Source organism: Ischnura elegans, assembly GCF_921293095.1.
Source record: "Ischnura elegans chromosome 13 unlocalized genomic scaffold, ioIscEleg1.1 SUPER_13_unloc_3, whole genome shotgun sequence".
NCBI lineage: Eukaryota > Metazoa > Arthropoda > Insecta > Odonata > Coenagrionidae > Ischnura > Ischnura elegans.
The window spans coordinates 9,531,550-9,549,064 of record NW_025791659.1 but is presented as its reverse complement, the minus strand read 5'-3'; the positions used below and the strand labels follow the sequence as shown (position 1 = coordinate 9,549,064).

Genomic DNA, 17,515 nt, shown 5'->3' with positions numbered 1-17,515 from the left:
CGACCATGGTTTCGGCAACTTGTGCCATTGTCAAGGCAACTTGACAACTTGTCAAGGCAACTTTCAGCAACTTGTGCCTTAATAATGGCACAAGTTGCCGAAACCATGGTCGGTGAAAATAAAAGAGTGTGGAAACAGACAAGTTGTTTCAATAAGCTGAATATCAAAGATTTCCACCGCATCACGCCGGATGCTGTACAGGCAGTCCTCGACTTTCGTACACTCGAGTTGCGTACATTTCGCACTTTCGTACATTCAAAATTGACACCTTTTACTTGACTTCCGTACGCTAAATTCAGACTTTTGGACATTGGTCTGTAATGTTCAAATTCCCGCGATGTTTACTGCGCATCCCAGCATTCAATTGTTTCAAATGGCAGTATATGCGAACAAAACGAACGTATACAATGAAGGGTAATGTTGGTAGTTGACTATAACCTAGGTGATTTATTCGGGAGAGAGACTGCCTGCTATAGGCTCCTTCATCAAGAGAAGAAGAAAGCCTTCATTGGATAGATTTTTCAATAAAGTTGACTAGACATCATCAAATATTTTTCAATAAAACTAGTAAGATCTTCTTTCTAATTGTGTTTTTTCGTTTGAGTGCTGTTTAATTCATGTACACCTTCAGCAACGATATTGCACGAAATATCACCCGAATTCCGTTTGTCTTTTTTGAATAACATGCGAAATATACGCGATCACGAATGTCACCTGCCGAATGTCGAATTTTGGTGAAAAAATTAAAAAGTATCCAGTGAATTTAGTGAATTGAAATAAAATCCGTGAAAAAAAAGTTTGTAGTACGTATATTCCACTCTTTTGGAACGTAACCCCTAATTAGTATGGAAGTCAATGATTCGACTTTCGTACGTTCGACTTTCGTACAAGTTTTCGGGAACGCATTGTGTGCGAAAGTCGGGGACCGACTGTATCTTTTAGCCAAGTTCCACTGTACTCACTTTGTGAAATGTTCTCGGGATCACCACTGGGTCAGGTACTGCATAACTGCCGACAAAACTGATGTATGACTTGGCCATCGTCCTCGGGAAAGTGAGTCACTCACAGCCCTGAGGACGATGACTGAGTCGGACATCGAAACGTCGGCAGTTACGCAGTTCCTGACCTGGAGCCAATCCCGAGTGCATTTCACGAAGTATAAAGTTTGCTGATGACACTGCACTTTTGTATGTTGATAGCAGCATGTATGCTTTAAATAAGCATATGCAAAGTGATTTAGATGAACTTAAATACTGGTTTTCTACCAACTACAGTAAACTCTCGATTATACGAAGCAGGATTTTACGAAGTTTTCGATTATACGAAGTGATAATGCGGTCCCGGCGAAAAGCCTATGGTAAATACATAGTGCTATTCGATTATACGAAGTTTCGATTATACGAAATGTTTCGAATTTACGAACCTCGGATCGGTTCCCAGGAGCAAAAGGCATTCGTTTATACGAACTATGGCGAAATATTTGTCAACAAAACTAGTTACGCCGGCGTAAGTAGCTAAAAAAATCAGCGCTTCCAACTGTGGTTCATCAAAAGTGTGAAATCGTAAATGATAGTGCAACTTTGGAGAGAAAGGGTTCGCCTAAAACCTCACGGTGGGAATTTAGGGGAAACTTAATTAAAATATCGCAACTGATATAATGCCCCTGTTTACGTGCCTATTCGTAAACATCGCATCGACAATAATTCGTAGTTTAACATGTCAGGAAGGTCGAGCGGGGTATTTCGTACACTCCTAATTAACCCTTTGCACTGCTGTGAACGTACCTGGTACGTTCGCAAGGCAGGCTGCTGTGAACGTACTTCGAAGAATACTTGACTACTTTTCGCCGAAGCACTACGAAGGGTCCCTAATCCGGGACCCTTTCCTCGACGAGCTCACCCTCGCTGGCCAACCGTGTTTCTGCGATGAGGAATAACGACTTTGTTAACTTTGCTAAAATGGCCAAGTTAATAAAATTGTCATTTTTCATCGCAGAAACGCGGTTCAAAGACGTACTTTATTTCCTCCACTACAATCGCAAATTGCTGGAAATCGGCCGGATTCCCTTTGATAGCGCATCATGAGGATGTTCTCGAGGTTGGTAATTGATACAACTAGCCTACTAGTAATTCTACTGCTATAATATCATGGCTATGGTTGATTCGTTACGTTATACATTCAGGAAGCAGCAGCGGATAAAATCGCAGAGGAGATTAGAGGCTTAGAAGATGATTTTGAAAAATTCTTGGAAAAAGCAGGAGCACAGCGCGCAACATCAAACGATTATATTGCCCTTGACGATGATCTCCGGGCTTGCGACAATGGGACGCCGGTACATGCGTCGGAAGAAGCAGCGGCCGGGACTAGTCATAATAGCAGTGACGACGAAGATGAAAGTGAAGTAATTTCACCAAATAAAAATGAAGTACCCGCTACCCTCCAAACATTAAGATATATTGATCTGGCTAACGAGTTAGTTCCCCAATTTCATTCCCATTTATGCAAGTGAGAAACCATGGTGGAAGCGGCGATGGAGAAGGGCAAAAAGGAAAAAAATAATTGATATTTTAGTAGTATCTTTTCGTGTATATAATAGCCTTCCAGAGTAAACAACTTAAATATCTTAAGTATTGGGCTCTATTAACCACCAACTTATTTTTCGGTCTACTCGTAATGAAGACGCACTTCTAACCGTGAACTTTCTTCTCGTGCGTCTCCCCGTTTTCCCATGCCGAGAGATCTTTCTTTCCTAAGTCTTGGTTTACTTCCTCCCGCGGCCTTCTGCTGATCTTGCTGACACCCATCTTACGCATCCCAAACCCCTCCTTCCCCAGCATTTCCCATTCACTCCCTCCCCCCTAAGGTGACAGAAGTCGAGTGCGTCGCAAAAAATACGACCCCCAAACGTAGACTGAGGCAGAGCTGAAGGCCATTTCCCCACCCTTCTTTCTCCTGCCCCCTTCACCACTATTCACCACTCCTTTGTGCTGACCACACTTCTTTCCTCAGGCAATCCCCATCCCACTCTTATTCACCCCACCCACTGGGAACTTTCCCCGATTGTGGAGAAGGGCATGGTTCATCTTTACCTGCAACGGGGGTAAGTTATTAACCGGAGAGAGGCTGAAGAAGTATCTTCCACTATCAGGGAAATGGTGCCGCGCTTATAATTCTCTCTCTTCTTCTCTGCTGACGTTTCAATTGAAATTATTTTCTTTGCTCTTTCCTCACAATATTTATTTACGATTATTGCGCGACTATTTTTAGTGCTAAAGCTAAGAAAATCTTTTCTCTACGTCAATGATTCTTTGCATAACTTTCAATACGGAGGAGAAAGGGACACGAAAAGTAAATGAGGTGAATGTACAGGTTTTTGCTTGTCATTTTTGGGAATTCACGCAAGTGAACCAATACTTCACACACGTTGAGAAATGATGAAACATCTCTTGTAGAAAAACAATCAATGCGGATAATAACGTTTCCCTCTTTATTTCTCCGATAATGGAAGATGTTTCTCCTGTCGTTTTCCGGTTGGAACCTTGCTCCTTTCGGCATAAAAGAAGAGAGAGAAATACTATATGAACATAGCATTTCACACCCAGTATGAAGAATATGGTCCGAATGAAGAATGAAGTCTTTCGTAGCAACGTCTGCGAAGATGATGGAGCACAGTATCCGGACGGAGAGCTCAAACAGAATTTACTTCAAATATTCGCCAGAAGATATTCATATCCTACGAAATTTAGAATCGTAACTGAATCTCAACAAAAATAACCAATGGAAAAGATAGCACATTCAACTGAATATACAGAGTAACTCGAAATATTAACTTACGAAGGTTATTTAGGAAACGGGTGGAGGCCCTCGTTTTTCTTTTTTTTCTCGTCACTGAGCGATAGAGGGTGACATAAATGGCGGTTAGGCCGGCTGCCGCTAACATTCCGTGGGTGCTGGAAACAAATATATATCTTACGCGAACTTAATAGTTGTTATTCGCTCCTAACCACAAATTTATAACATTAAATTCTTATAATAAACTTTGCAATTCATTATTTGATTGCGTTTTCTTAACTGGTCGGGAATTTCTTAAGCGATCGTTGATGTTGAAGTATGAACAAGAAATGGGAATTTTATGGTGGTATAATTAGTTAACGATTTTTCACATCATAAATCGATAACAAAAAGCCTTTTCTATGAATTATACCGAAAATAACCACCGAAAACATTTAAATAAGACCACTAAAGACAAAAAACGGCGGAAGAAACAAAAGCGAACATTTTTTTCGTGACTTATGAAAAAGGTTTGAATTTACGAAACTCGATTTTACGAAGTGCCGATTTTCCGGTCCCACTGACTTCGTAAAATCAAGAGTTTACTGTATATGGTACTCAGTAATAAAACAAAATACATCTTCAAAAAAGACTATTCGGGCTTCCAGCCGGGTGGTCTCCCTCCATTCTGCCGACGTTTCAGAACACGAGTCGGGTTCCATCCTCAGGGCTAATGGTGAGTGGATGAAGTTTGCCAGCTTATATACTCTTCAATTGGTTGTGAGGTCTAACGTGGGCTCTGCCAACCGGAAAAATCTGCGGTTGTAGAACACGCCATTGAATCCGATCATAGGGTAAAGTGGGATCACGTGAAAATTCTATGCCGCGAGACTGATTTCTGGAAAAGACTGGTAAAGGAATCCATTGAGATCCGGCTGACAAGTAACACCCTCAATCGTGACACAGGGTATTCACTGAGTAATGCATGGAAACCGGCACTTAAGAAAATAAGATTGGCTGCCTTCCGGCCAATCACGTCTGTGTCAATCGTGTCTGTTCTCAGAATGGTGTACTATGCATAAGTAAATTTAAGATTACAATACGGAATTGTATGTTGGGGTGGAGCATACTTGACTAATTTGCAACCACTCCTGGTATCTCAGAAAAAGGTGATAAGGGTAATGCTGAGGGCATCAAATTTAACTCATTCCCTTCCCCTATTCAAGAAAAAATAAACATCTTACCTTTGAGGTATTTATTTTTTTATAAGATCCTTAGAGTATTTTATATAAGAGGTGGTGATAAGAACTTACCAATATCACATAATCTACGACATTGTAATACTTTTCACATACCCAGACCAAGAACAGAATTATTTTAACCCTTAATCGGTGAATGAAATATTTTAAATGATTTAAGTAAAATATATCGTAATCTTCTTGATGACAACTGATATGATGTAAAAAATTAAATAAATATGAATTGTTACATAGCCACTAACAACTAGACAAGTTCAAAAACTAAATAAAATATATACATCACATGAAATTTCTAATTTTTTAAAAATTTTCATCCATTAATTAGCCCTTAACCGGTGACGTGCGGTCTGAGAGACCGCAGCGTTTCTAAAATTATGAATATTTTCAAAATTAATATTTCAAAATATCTATAATTCTCGTTAGCTTCATATTTTTGCATAACAAGGACATCCCACTCTTAAAATTTAACGTTCCTTTTATTAATTTCTGTAAATTTGCAATTGAACTCGGCTGTAACTTACTAAGAATGCATCAAGAAAAGGAATAAGCTGGATAAATTTCATGGCTACTTACTACTTAGCCTTCCAACTTTAACATTTAAGGCCTTTTTTGAATCTGGCGAAATATTGATACATATATATAATAATTATAACTCAAGTGTTTTTGACATCAGTTTTTTGATCCTGCTTCAAATCACAATTTTTTATGACAAATTGGTTCGTATTGGGAGTGTAAAAATTTTAATATAAGTTTTAATTTAGTTAAGCCTTCAAAGAAAAATTAAACGGAGCAATAAAAATGGCGTAGCAATATTTTATGAATTTTAGATTTATTGCGGTCTCCAAGACCGCACGTCACTGGTAGTATAACAAGAATTGCACATCACTGATTAAGGGTTAAAATAAACTATCGCTAACGAACACAGTAAACCTTTTTTCTAACATTATGGGAGGGTTTCATGAATATATGCCTCGAATATCTTTTCCCAAGGAAATATTATTGTCAATCACCGCGGTTCCGCTGTACAACTAGCTTAGCCGAAAATAATACTTCACAGGTGCAAAATATCCATTCCCCTGCAATTATACTGGTAGTTAATAATATTAAAGCCAATGGAAATCTTACGATAGCGGACCGGTCGCAATAATAGTATGAAAGTATGTTCACGACGATATATTATCGCCACGATATGACTACGTGGACATTTTTAATATACACAGTACTTAGTATGACGAACTATCGGAAAACTCCTACAACAATCTAGAAGTAATTTTTACATTTTCGTTTTATAAATCAGAGGCGATATAAGGAATAGAATAAGGGTTACTGGTTAAGGGTTAAAAAATTTGCCGGGAACACACACTAAAGCTTTCTCCTCCACTGTACTCGCTTTGCGGATGAAGGAATAAGTCGAGGAAGGACTCACCTCGGCTTGGTTTGGCTTGGTGGGCTTTGGTGGGGGCAGGGTGGTGCGAGATCCTCGTCTCGGAGTGAGGTCGTCCTTGGGGTCGTCATTGTAGTTACCACACAGGCCGCACAGTTTGTTCTTGTAGCTGGTGGGCACCGACACCTCGAGGAAGCTGCTGCCGTCCCAAATAATCACGATACCTAGGTAGGGAACAAGGAGAGAGGCGACTCAATACAGTGCCCAGTCAATCAAATCAGAAAAATTCAAGCATCATTCAGGTTTACACCAGTCCCAAAATACCAGTGGCCACCCATGATTCTGCAAGTACCTACAGCCCAGCCGGCGAGAGTTGTCCGATGACACTTTAACCTTTTCCCTACTACACACGTACATATACGTGTGGACGTTTCCTGACCCGGGAGACGGCCGTATATTTACGTGTAAGATTTTCCTGGCCAGGGGTACGAAAGCCGTATATATATGTTTTCTATCTCTCCCCCTTTTAGGACGGTCGCAGGTTTATGTCGTCTTTGTCTCGGGACCCAACGCTGCGGGGTTTAGGATTTACCTTCGGAATCCGGGAGCAGGTACCCGGACCCTTCGTCTTTTAGAACCCCTCTCAGCGGCACGGGACAGCGGTTATTCATTTCTTTATACCGTCAATTTTCGAAATAAGCATTTGTTCATTTCTCAAGAAAAATACCGTATATGCATGTGTAAGAGGCGCACCCCTATTTTGAGCATAGGAGCTATGAAGAAAAAAATTTTGCGGCATTTTTTTTAATACTATCGCGCGGTGTTGCAGACGTACGCCTGGAATTTCGACAGTTATCAAACTTTTCTCTTTCAATTTTAATTGAAAGAGGAAATTTTGATAACTGCGGCGGTAATAGTGGCATAAGAGGGAGTAGAAAGAGTTCCGATCCTCTCTTCGCGTACGCCGTTGCTCTACGATGCTTGTCCTAATCACGAACAATTTTGTTTAAATGCTCTCGCAGGAGTATTGCAATAGAATTGCAGCCGTGGAAAATTTTAAGGCAAAACACGACAAGCACACAGCATGAACCTTCCCAAGAGATAGGACAACAATTTGGGCAATCTCAGTGCCGTAGGATAATAACCACGTCGTAGATTTAACGGAACCACACTCGGCCCTCCATTAGCCAATGCCTCTGCCGTTTTTTTTTCCTTTCCGAGACTCCACAGGAAAATAGGAAAACATCAAGTTACAGGGGAACAATGAAAACGTGTTTCATCGCTACCCCATCTCACCAACTGACCTTGATCGATCTCCCAGTTTATGGAGGCCAAATGCTAGGTGAGTCATCTACTGAGCCCAAAGATATCTCGATAGCTTTCAATAATTGTATGACACGCACGATGTTCAAAAAAAGAAAGAGATCTAACGCGACGCATATCTGACAGAATTTAAGTTTTTTAAGCTCTAATTGTTTGACACAAAGATATATGGTTAAAACAAGGCTACTAATATTCAAAGTATTCCAAACAGGACAATTTCAGAAGAAACAAGTGTAGCATAAGCGCATTCAAACAAGACAAGATGGACTGGAAACTGTAGGCAACGCAAACTGCGTATATCACATTGCTGCGCCTTCGCCCCTTCGCTTTGAAGGCAACGACGTCACATGCAAGATCGGATGTGTTCTTCCCGTGCTCCTTCGCTCATAGCCTCGTAGCTTGAAATACGGAGGGGAGGGAGCGCGCTCCTTCCCCTGGACCTCTCCTTCCGCACTCTTCACTTATAAGTATTTCTGATTTCTTCCATCCACAATTTAGTCCAACAATGAACACACTCGTTCGAATTTTTTAAAGCACAGGTTTTGATACCAATATAATTTTCAGTTGCAATAATCCTCATATTAGCGTCTGAAGATGATTTTTGGAAAATCATGTCCTCAGCGTAATGGAAATTACTCGGCAAGACAGATATTGACTATTAACCAGGTATGTCCTTCAAAAATACGCGTTTCTCTACTTTTGATAACCGATTACTATATGCAGTATAAATGCCGCAAGATGTCCACTCGTGGCAGTAAATTTAGCGTGCCCTCCGGAGCGAAAAACCCTGCGCGATCTTCCATGTTCACCTCTGGGGTACCGACGTGACGGCGCGATGCTTACAAGAAAAGCAAACAGGAGCATTTTAAAAATACGTCACTAAGGGAGAAACTCCCCTGCCTGCCGCTTGTTTTTGACCTAGGATTACAGATGACTCACACTGAAAACCAAGGCCACTCAGTTCCCCTTGGACTTGCGACCAGTGAAGGGGAGGGGGGAAGATAAGAAGTTTGTGTAAGAGGCGCACCCTCATTTTTTACTGCAATTTCTGGGAAAAAAGGTGCGCCTCTTACACGCGCTTATACGGTGTATACGTTTTCTATCTCTCCCCCTTTTAGGACGGTCGCGGGTTTATGTCGTCTTTGTCTCGAGACACAACCCTGCAGGGTTTAGGATTTACCCTCGGAATCCGGGAGCAGGTACCTGAACCCCTCGTGTTTTATAACCCAACAAGCGGTAAGGGACAGCGGTCATTCAACTGTTTATACAGTCAGGTTTCTAAATAAATATTTGTTTCTTTCTCAAGAAAAATAAACTACCCAAGGTGATAACTCTTACGGAGTCACACGCAATGTTATATCATGTGATAAGTTATCACCGCAGCTAGTCCTGGTATACTTAAACAAGTCTAGAGCAAACACCTCTCGTGTTCAAAGTTCGAGGCTTTGCTCTCCGGCAGTGGCACCGTGCACACGACCTGGACTGCTAGTCGCATAATATGCTCAGCAGTCCACAACACCTTGTCCAGTATAGTCCACAAATTTCCACAGGGGAGAATGACGCCTCGGTAGCTTAACTGGCTAAAGCACTCGGCCGGAAATCCGTTCCATTTCCTCATCAATCCAATTCAAAGCCAAACTGAAAAATATGTTAATTGAAAAGAGATACTACAATCTAAATGAGTTTTTAACTAGTGTTGTGTATCAATCTGGTGTTGTGTATCTATGACCTCCATCCCACTGATAGCTGTGCGTTTGTATAGCTCGTTTGTATCGTAGTTTATTACATGTTAGTATTTTATGCTGGGTCAATCCATATGAAGTGATCCAAAGATAAATAAATTGGTTGCTTGACCATTTTTAATAATTTTAATTTTTTTATATGTTTTTACTGCACAAACGGGAAGTTCAAAACCGATTTTAAAAAAAATTTATTTTACACCGTTTACATGTGGTGTCCATTTTTATTTTGAATCACAGTGCGTTTTTTCCCTTTGAAGACGTTTGCGTTAAATTGATTATCTCTGGACTGCATCGTGCTACAAGATTGAAACTGGCATCGTTTTTTTCAGTACTTTCTTCCAAACAATAGTGTTTCATAGCCATAATTCCCCATGCAAATCTTACCTGTCTAAATGGTCTCCAAAGTAGGGGGTCGAAAATTGAAGAATTCCACTTTTTAGAAATTAAAAAAACCATGAAGGAGAAATTTATCAGAGTTAATATTTTTTTTATAGTAAGATGTCATTGGGTACACACATTTTATAGAGTATCAGCATTGACAACTCACTCCTTAATTGTTTATGAATTTTTAAAATTTGGATTTTTTAAATTTTTGTAAAGTTTGAAGCTGCATATCTCAGATGGGACTGGATAAAAATCCACGATTTTTACACATTATGTAGTCCTTTATGATAGCAAGTTGGAGTAAAAATTTCAACATTGATATTTGACTCTGAACCAAGTTATGAATTTTTGAAAATGCGGGAAATCATCATTTTTGCAATTTATGCATATCAGCTATTATAGTATCAACTACATGTTAAACTGTCTTAATTTGAAAAGTTGCCATATAAAGTGTTGAAATAGGTAACTTATTGAGTTGAAAAACATACAAAATGAGCAAAATTACCATGTATTATTTTAGAAATTTACTGTAACTACAATTATTAGTGCCGTACTTACATATTATTTACTGCTTAACAAAAGTGATTGTTAAGCATTACACTTATAGCTTCATAGAGTTTAGGTAAGATTGAGTAGGATCTTCCTGTTACTGTTGTAAGGTCAAGAACTGATAATTTTCTTAAGATGTTTTCCATTTTAATCCAAACAATCATTGTTGGACATTGATGGACCTGTTCAGACATGTCAACCCAGCTGGCACAGCATTTTATGGCCCAGTCTCCAAAAACTTAAAGCATTTAAATGATTTTGAAGTAGAAGAACAAAATCTGTTTAAACTAAGAGTAAGATCTTCGGTATCATCGATCTGTGATTATCATGCAAGAAAATACATAGATAAGTACAATCATATCTTTGGTAAAACCTGTTCTGACCCACTCAAGGTACATAAAAAGCCAATTAACAAGGGTGTAAGGGAAATAAAAATTGAACATTTGTCTTTGTTAAGTGCCAATGGTTCTCATTTAAGACTGAATTTAATTCCTGGAAAATCCCTATGCCCAAATTGTTACTCAAAAATTTTTGTTACAAACACAGAATCAAATGAAACTTGTGATAGCTTCATCATAGCATTACTTTCTTTTTCATCAAGAAAAAAGAAATGGAAACACATTGAAACACTTCAAACCAGATTTGAAAACTCTTTGCCAATAAAAGGGACACGACAATTTCATCGATTTCATGGTGTTGCAGAAAATGTAATCAGATGCTACGTTACATCAGAAAGCAAAATTTATGAAGATCATTGTGTTAGTAAAATCTCAACATTGACATTAAAAGTAAGTGACTTAGTGGCGTGTGTGTACGATATTCAATGGTGGCTCGCTCAAGTTGAAGAAATATAACTAGAAAACAAAGATGTACTTGTGCACTTCTATCATCCTACCGGACCAAGGACATCATTTAAAAAGTCTAATAATGCACTGAAGGAACAAGTGACTTTGTACGCAGTCACGCGCACGGGTGCAAAGTTAAATACACCAAAGGATGAAGTTCGCCATGAAAAAATATTTGACTTAGCCGGGATTCGAACCCGGATCTCCCGATTGCCGGTCAGGCGTGCTACCAGTTACACCACCAAGCCATCTTCTCAGAGCGAACTTCGGGATGGGTTTTACCGAACAAGATGTTGACGTCACAAGTCCACACTGTGGCACATGTGGCGAGGGTCGTGCTTACTAAGCCACTGTCGGGGAGAAAAACCCTTATTTTCCGCTGGTCTGCGGCGACGATTTTCAAAGCACTGAAGGAACAAGTGACTTTGTACGCAGTCACGCGCACGGGTGCAAAGTTAAATACACCAAAGGATGAAGTTCGCCATGAAAAAATATTTGACTTAGCCGGGATTCGAACCCGGATCTCCCGATTGACCGGCAATCGGGAGATCCGGGTTCGAATCCCGGCTAAGTCAAATATTTTTTCATGGCGAACTTCATCCTTTGGTGTATTTAACTTAGTCTAATAATGATCATGTTTGGATTAAAATGGAAAACATCTTAAGAAAATTATCAGTTCTTGACCTTACAACAGTAACAGGAAGATCCTACTCAATCTTACCTAAACTCTATGAAGCTATAAGTGTAATGCTTAACAATCACTTTTGTTAAGCAGTAAATAATATGTAAGTACGGCACTAATAATTGTAGTTACAGTAAATTTCTAAAATAATACATGGTAATTTTGCTCATTTTGTATGTTTTTCAACTCAATAAGTTACCTATTTCAACACTTTATATGGCAACTTTTCAAATTAAGACAGTTTAACATGTAGTTGATACTATAATAGCTGATATGCATAAATTGCAAAAATGATGATTTCCCGCATTTTCAAAAATTCATAACTTGGTTCAGAGTCAAATATCAATGTTGAAATTTTTACTCCAACTTGCTATCATAAAGGACTACATAATGTGTAAAAATCGTGGATTTTTATCCAGTCCCATCTGAGATATGCAGCTTCAAACTTTACAAAAATTTAAAAAATCCAAATTTTAAAAATTCATAAACAATTAAGGAGTGAGTTGTCAATGCTGATACTCTATAAAATGTGTGTACCCAATGACATCTTACTATAAAAAAAATATTAACTCTGATAAATTTCTCCTTCATGGTTTTTTTAATTTCTAAAAAGTGGAATTCTTCAATTTTCGACCCCCTACTTTGGAGACCATTTAGACAGGTAAGATTTGCATGGGGAATTATGGCTATGAAACACTATTGTTTGGAAGAAAGTACTGAAAAAAACGATGCCAGTTTCAATCTTGTAGCACGATGCAGTCCAGAGATAATCAATTTAACGCAAACGTCTTCAAAGGGAAAAAACGCACTGTGATTCAAAATAAAAATGGACACCACATGTAAACGGTGTAAAATAAATTTTTTTTAAAATCGGTTTTGAACTTCCCGTTTGTGCAGTAAAAACATATAAAAAAATTAAAATTATTAAAAATGGTCAAGCAACCTACCTTGGATCACTTCAAATGGATTGACCCTGCTGTATTATCTCGACGAAACTCATGGATGTATTATCCCAGTGAAGTTAATAAATATTATTATTATCGAGGGATCTGGGTTCGAATCCTGGTCAAGGCGAATGATTTTTCCTCAGTGGATTTTTTGCGCAATTTGTGCATTGCAGGTGACTTCGTAAAAGTTATCACCGTGGCTAATCCCGGTATACTAGAATAAGTCTACAGCGAACACCTCTCTTGTTCAAAGTTCGGGCTTTGCTCTCCAGCTGTGGTGCTATGAGCGTGACCTGGACAGCTAGTCGCATAATATGCTCAGCAGTCCAGATTGACGCCTCGGTAGCTTAACTGGCTAAAGCACTCTGCCGGAAATCGAGGGATCCGGGTTCGAATCCCGATCAAGGCGAATGATTTCTTCGTCCGTGGATTTTTCCCATAAGTGGTATGTGGACTCCGGCAGAGGTAAAAAACAATTATAGTGTAAGTCGCCAAGGCCCTCTTGTCGTCGTCGCCCAGGGATTGATCGGGAAAATCGCACAGAAAAAGGAAAGAACTCATTTCATCAACAATCACGCTTTAATCTGCCCTCATTCGTGTATACTCGCCGACCGACCAGCGCACTGTCGTCTCCCTCTGGTAAGCGTTTTTTGTTATTCTTCGGTGCATAGCAGGCTCACGTTCTTAACACTTTTCGTGCCATGGGCGTAATATTACGTCCTGCTAATCCTTCTGAGGATTGCCATGGACGTAATATTACGTCTTTCCATTTAATTGGCTTTGTATGCGTGAAGCCGTAATATTTCGCCCGTGGATCTTTTCCAGTTTTTTTCTTAGAGGTTCTGTTTTTTCAAAAATCAACTGCTCGATGGAAAAAAGTTCTTTTAATGTCTTGAGGACGAAAAGTCCTCTATATCTACCGGAACCCTTATCTCAGCCTATTTTGTGTGAAAATTGTTTTGAGGAAAGAACCGTTCGTTGAGAGTGCATTGACCCTTTTTGTCATGCAGGATTTGTAATACTTTGCTTGGAACAATGCTTTTTTATAATTCCCATGCTTTAAATAGTTCAAATTGAGGTTAATAAAAAATTGTTATGCATTTTATGGCGGTACATCGTTTGTTGCAACTTTTTTATTTTTCAAAAACAGTAGGTTTTCATTATTAAAATATATATTTAAAAATTGGTAATAAATTTTATTCAACTCATTCATAAAGAAGAGCAAAGTCCATTTCTATTGAAATGCACATCGACATAAATATATTTCTGATGCTAACGTTTTAAAAAATGTACGAATATGGTAAAAAATGGCTGGATTTTTCAGTAGGGCTTTAAATTTAGCAGAAAATGAGGTAAGGAAGACGACAGCCGCCACTTACAATAGCAACGCAGCAAATTAAGCACCGTGCAAGAGTGCGATCATCCTCGTGTGCATGCAACCCAACGTACACTCATGTAGGGAGGGGGCAACTGTTTCTCAGGATATCTACGACTTTCGTTTCTCAGAAAAACTCGCACATAATGAATAGAGAAGCGTGAAAATCGAAAATGCGACATAGATGCATTGACTGGACTTTTACGATATTTTTACGCAAATTTGCCTTTTCAACGGCAAAATTCGTACATTTTGTGCCGAGCGCAGTTTAAATGCTCCGCCGACACTCACCGCTTAAAGCATGTGAGCTGACTGGCCAGCTGCTAGGTTGGCTGGGACTCTACGTGGCCGCTAACTACAAGTGGGCGCGGGCAAGCTTCACCTCCGCCACTATATGTCTTATTCCTCAATTTATTATTGTTCTACAGCTTAATTAATTAAAATATTCTGCATTTTGTCATATAACTGTGTTTCACTACATTTTATCTTCATCTACCTCATTATGAAAATAAAAAATAGACGCTACAAAATGCGATAAACTGTTATTGAAAGTGCGATAAAATAAAAATGAAAGAGCGATTTCACGTATCTCTAAAAAATGAATATCATGGCACCACCATTTAATTTTGCTATATACGGTATATAATTACATCTGTACAACAGGATTTTTCCCAACACATCACAGGATTTCCGGCTAATACTTCATTAATCTTCTACAGTGGAACCTCGTTAAAGCGAGTACAGGCTATAGCGACACCCCCGCTATTACGAGAGATAGCCGATGCACCGTCAATTGACCCTATAATAAGCGTGTTAAAAAATTCGTTTTTACGAGACCCTTTCGGTGTTGGCTCTCGCCATAGCGAGGGTTTCACCGCCGGAAGACTTTCATCAAGACTCCTTAACCTCTGTAATTGCTAGCGATCTGTTAGAAATGAAGTTAATGGAGTGCTCAGTCTCAAATTTATGTGGTAAACTGTCGTTCGATAAATACAATGATTGACGAAACAATGCTTTGCATGATTTTTATTCAGTGCGGCGCTTATAAATTGTTTGAATAGTATTTCAGTAAGGAAATTTAGTGATGCAAAAAAACATCGCCTTTCGTCTGGAATTATGCTTACGTTTATCGGATAGATGATCTGTCGCCGCACCACTCCTGTTCCTGTATATCTGTTCGCAACAGGTATATTGGCTATTATTTGCTCCACCTCCGGTAAAGCGACAATTCGCTATAGCGAGTGTTTATTAGTGCACCGTGGGGTGTCGTTATATCGAGGTTGCACTGTATATTATTTCTACTGTATAGATACCTTTTTCTCAACATATACGCAACCAAACTCTACAAATGAGGTACCAAAATGCACAGAATTTATCAAGAACATGCGACGGCATATCTTACTTCCCAAATATTGCTATTGTTTTCTAAAATTGGTTTTTAAATACTAATTTAAAAAAAAACTGTAAATATTCCTGACGTTAACGGTGCACAAACTGATACATTTGTTTCATTTGCAACAATATCTCGCATTCTTTAAATAACTTTTATCAAAATGCGGCTGATTCCACATTCAGGTCTCCTGTTGATACGTAAGTATGAGTCATCATGCGCGTTTAACAGAGGATAGTGTAATTACTTCCAATGTTGTGTTTAAAGAGGTCCTCTGACCTCAATTTGTACATGAACATTCCAATTTTATTTGTACATAAGACCCTGCCTTTTTTTCTACATTTTAAAATTAAAAACGTGCCTATCCCTCTGTAGACCTGCATTGAAAAGAGCGGGGGAAGCCCGTGCTGGGAGCGGGTGCATCACGCTCGTTATCTTTATTTAATCAATAAATTTGAGATGAATAACGATCATCCCATCCTTGACTTTATCATCCGTGGACTTTATGACACGAGGAATGATGATTGACTCAGAAGCCTACCGTGCAACCCTGGCCAAGCTCGGACGCGCCATTCAGAACAAAAGACGTGGCATCTCGCGTGAACACCTGGTTGTGGGCAAGGGCAGGCGGCAAACTTCTTTGAAGAGGGGTTTCAAAACTTAGTTTTAAGGTATGATAAGTGCCTGAACAAGCAAGGTCACTATTTTTTCATATTTATTTTCATTTCAAACCACCAAACACAGCTCACATTGGCCATTTTAAATCAGGGGTATTCAACAAATTTAACAAGTAAACGTACATGAACAACTGCGCCCTGGATATGGGTAATTTACCCAGGCGGGACTCAAACCCACGACCTCTTGTTTGGCAGGCAAAGACGTTACCCTGCCGCCATCGAGGCCGGCTATGTAGAAATGTAAAGAGAAGTATGAAATTTCTAAAAAAATAAAATAATTTTGGTTTATTTCATATAAAAAAAAGTTGCCCTGTTGCATTCAACTATTCCAGTTTCTTTTTCCTGGTATGAGGAGAAATTTCTTCTCAAACCCGGAAATATGTTTTTAATGTGATTCCAACGCAGTTGGTACGTGACTGACTCACCAGGATACAGCCACAGGACGATACCTCCGCCTTCCTTCTTCACCGTGAGGAGCAACGACTCCAATCCAGAGGACTGTGGGGGGGAAAGGAGGGGAGACGCAGGGCGCAGCGTTGCGTTGTCCTTGCGTGGGACTGTCAAGGGAAGGGATGACCGCTTTCCATTCAGCTTCACGCGCATCTTCTGACCCAAGCTGACCTTCATGCCGTGGGCCTGAAACAAACACAGATACATCAATTTCTTCTCCATTAACTCCATTATTTAACGTTGATTGGCATATCGGAGTACAGGGCCCGTATTCTTAGTTGACCCAGTAGGGCCAACTGACCCTTAATATGAAATCAGCCCCTAAATAAACCGATCTCACCCTATATACACCACATCAAGCCCTACATATGGCCGTTTTTGGAACCAAACTGACTCTACTTGATGTAGGGTACCCGAACCAACCCTACACCCTACAAAAACATGGCGGCCAAATATCGTCTGCTGGTCACTTCCATTACAGAATCTACGTTACAATGGATATTAAGGGAGACGACCTCACACAAGCCATTTTAAAATGTACAATAACACAGCGGAAATGTAATAATACTACCACTCTATAACCACCAAGTTAAATAAATTATAAAATTGACTGAACTAATAAGAAAAACATAGCGGTATACATGCACCTTGTTCCTACGAATATATAAAAATATTTTTCATGTTTCGCCCTTGGGACGCTTTTGAGAAACCAATATCGTTTACGTACATCAATAGAA

General features: G+C 39.4%; 1 protein-coding gene across 4 annotated transcripts in view; it reads right to left on the bottom strand.

The window, feature by feature from the left end:
* Nucleotides 1-17,515, bottom strand: part of LOC124172858 (kielin/chordin-like protein) — a 117,776-nt gene that overhangs the window by 43,837 nt on the left and 56,424 nt on the right. For all 4 annotated transcript variants that reach the window (XR_006868298.1, XR_006868299.1, XR_006868300.1 and 1 more), the window contains 2 exons: nucleotides 16,754-16,964; nucleotides 6,457-6,638 (listed from right to left, as the gene is read on the bottom strand). Coding sequence is in view for 1 of the 4 variants with exons in the window: in XM_046552357.1 (XP_046408313.1) it covers nucleotides 6,457-6,638; nucleotides 16,754-16,964 (393 nt within the window). In the remaining 3 variants the exon portion in view is untranslated. The remainder of the gene's footprint in view (nucleotides 1-6,456; nucleotides 6,639-16,753; nucleotides 16,965-17,515) is intronic.